Source organism: Triticum urartu, chromosome 2A, assembly GCF_056163025.1.
Source record: "Triticum urartu cultivar PI428250 chromosome 2A, HENAU_Tu73, whole genome shotgun sequence".
Classification (NCBI taxonomy): Eukaryota; Viridiplantae; Streptophyta; class Magnoliopsida; order Poales; family Poaceae; genus Triticum; species Triticum urartu.
In genome coordinates this window covers 703,419,382-703,422,689 of record NC_141874.1, presented here as the reverse complement: position 1 = coordinate 703,422,689, position 3,308 = coordinate 703,419,382, and the positions used below count along the sequence as shown (strand labels likewise).

At 34.7% G+C, this 3,308-nt stretch overlaps 1 protein-coding gene across 1 annotated transcript; it reads right to left on the bottom strand.

Annotated features, from left to right (window-relative positions):
- Positions 1-208: 208 nt before the first annotated feature.
- On the bottom strand, positions 209-2,240 carry LOC125534203 (transcription initiation factor IIB-like). Its single transcript, XM_048697480.2, has 6 exons — positions 1,814-2,240; positions 1,382-1,536; positions 1,167-1,297; positions 930-1,018; positions 573-658; positions 209-481 (listed from the first exon to the last, which is right to left on the bottom strand). The coding sequence occupies exons 1-6, from the start codon at positions 2,170-2,172 to the stop codon at positions 363-365; spliced, it is 939 nt and encodes a 312-aa protein (XP_048553437.1). The 5' UTR covers positions 2,173-2,240; the 3' UTR covers positions 209-362.
- Between the last annotated feature and the right edge of the window lie 1,068 nt (positions 2,241-3,308).

The window sequence follows — 3,308 nt, the reverse complement described above, 5'->3', positions numbered from 1 at the left end:
AACTTTGTCTTCTATGACTTTGCTAGTTGTTGGCGTATTTGTGTGTGTATGTATTGGTGTTGGTTGTGTGCATTCTAACCATGCAGAGGCCGAGTGTGTGCTCATCGTGTTTATATCCTCTTGATAACCATATGTCTAATCTTTAGTGGTGAGACTGGGTTCTTCTTTGTTTGTTAACGATATTTATGAAAGGAACTAACATATCAAATTGCTGCATTAAATGAATTGGGTTTCAATAAACAATGTACATATTCAATTTTTGTATATATTGATGGTCCAACCAGTTAAATAATAATAATATATTTTTGTTAGAACATAGTTCATATGAAATGTGATATTTGACATCATGTTGGAGTCTATACTTATTTTTCCTTTGCATGTTGTGTTGTGTATGTTTCCAAGAGCCATGGAGCATAATTACAAAGTTCCTTGTGACAATATCTAATGGTAATTTCTGTTAATCCAGCCACAGAGCATATATCTACAAAACAAAAAATGTTTTTGTTGGAAAATATCCATAGCATGCAAAGAATCTATACAAATAAAATACTATATAAATGACAATCTACTACCTTTAATAGCAACCTTGTCACATGGTTCCTTGGACGATTCAGATATTAAATATATTATAGTTCCAGCTATTGATATAGCATTCCTTCTGCACAAGTAATAGATTTATTCAATATACAATTGTAAAATGTAAACATGTTTATTGGGAAATATTAAAGTATGTAATTCCACAATTGACACCCTTCGATTATTAATTTTAGTTTCACTCTTTTGTGCATGTATGAATATATTGATTAAGTAATGTAATTATGCATCTGATAATTAATAAAGTGGTTGCATGCATCTTCTAGATGCAGAGGCCGGGGGTCCTCCTCCTTTTATAAAAAAAGTAATGTAATTATGCATTTGATAATAAATACCTTATATCAAGTCTCTGCACTCGATTTGCTGCTTCTTCTGCTGCTTGAATTGCTTTGTTTGACATTCCAAGTGTTGAACAAAAACGTCGCTACAAAGTGTGAATTATAGGGTAAATTTTTGATTGAAACTATTAACTTGAACACATTTATATTCTGCTACCATTTATCAAAAAATGAACTACTAGGCGTACTTCATAAAAATGTTATGATGTAAGAAGTAACTATGAAAATACTTACCACGAGATCCCTAGGACGAACACTACTGATTTCCATGCATTCGCCTTTCTTCTCTTCAATATGGTGTACTAGTAAATCTTTTGCTCGAGAAACTTCTTTTTTTGTAACTCCATCAGTGACGGTGCAGATCTCTATTTTTTGATAGAAATGAAGAAGTTTATTGATAATACAATATATGATAAAACGTTCATATATTCCTATAATAATTTTCATACCTTTTATAGTTCGAGCCTTATTAGCTTGCCTGCATGCTATGTACAAGCAAGCAGCACAAAGAGAATGTTTCTTCCTTATATTAAATATCTTAAGATCATTTGCTTTCATGTATAAATTTGTTGCTTGAAGCTTTATGTTATCCACAATGCCCAACCTAAAAACAATGTGGTTAGTTCACTTAGTTTTGTGCTACACTTCTTATTTGAATTATCTTAATTTTTTGCACTATATTATAAATATTATAATGAACTTTGGACAAGTCAAAATAACAAATATATTAGTAAAAAAATTAACTATCTTAAACTTCACATGTACACCTAATAGTTCATTCCAATATATGAATATGACAATCATATTAGTGAAGAAATATAAAAAAATCATATTAGTAAAAAATAAACTTGAACTAAATGTACATAAGAATATGAATTCACCTGTCGGCCATATCAGCTATATAGTGAATTGCATTGTCGGCTTGATGGGAAGAAAAATCAACAGACTTCTGTATATTGACACGAAAAGAGTTGTGGTGATCAAATATGTTTTTATCAAATCTCATAGCAGGTGTTGAATTATGCCTTGATTTCAGATTATTTGGGGATTTTGCTGTAGAAATAGGGTCATAATTATCATCTTTTGATGCTAAAGGGGTGAATGTACGCCAATCATCTTTCTCATCAATGTAATGACTATCCAATACAAGGCCGCATTCTGAGCATATGGTGTCTCCAGTTGCGCGATCGAATACTATCACTGTGCTAATGTTACAATCTTTACAGTATGACGATTCCATTAGAATGTGTGGTTATGAAGAGGCACAGTTTGAGTAGGTTAGATAGCTAGGAAACTACTAAGACTATAACCAAATAACAACTACACTAATGCTTTAATGGCTTGCGTGCTATTCCACATTTATATGGCATTTAGCCAAAATGTTTTAAGCATGACCATGAATAGTAGATATTTTGTTAGACCCACTTAACTAGAAGGTGGTTGTCTCGTTGACACACATAAGTTGATACGGCTCAACTTGCGTTGAGACGATTTTTGGGTTGCCCTGATCTTTCACCACGCGCCAACAATTGTACTAGCAGAAGCAATCCTGCAGGAAAAGAAAAAACGCAATGAAACTTGTTGGAATCTGAAGCGATTGTGGATGTGTACGTGAAGGAGACTATTAGCAGACTAGATGGATGGATGGATTGTAGAGATGGACAGCGGTGGAAGATGTATGTTGTAGTAGTAGTATAGATGCAGGGGATTAAGCTAATGGTGATTAGCGGCGGCAACGGCGATGGAGTAATTAGTAGATGGATAATAAGCACTAGTGGAAGTATATGGAGAAGAACAGGAAGCTAGATCGATCCTTGTAGATCAAGAATCAAACCGAAACTTGCGCCTTGACAATCAACATCGCCGAAACACATGCAATTATCAAACCCTGATTAGAGAACGCATGAGCACAGATACGCGGGCATCGCTAGATGCATGTTCTGAGTTTTTTTTGCCAAAACTAAAACCTAACCTTTACAGAGCGTTGCACCCCTTGCTTTATATAGGTGGCGTCTAATACTTGGGCTAGGCCCGACTTGGACTAAGAAAAACATGAGGACTCCTCATCGGTTACAAGTTGTACGCAACAAAAAAAAACACTACCAAATCTGATCAAACTACGGAAATAAATAAAAAGGACACACGTATCCGGCTTGCACTCTTATAGGATGATTGATTCTGGGATTCATCACGTACGTATACTTGCATGGAAAGGTGTTCTGAACGTGGGCTTCACTTTCTCCTGAGGCACAATCTGTGGAGCAACTGAGCAAAACAAAAAATTATTTGTGATGATGTTATTGCGTTCAATCGGTAGAGCATATGACCATCTCTCTTCAGTAGCATATGGAACAGGCTTCACATCTAAGATGTCTC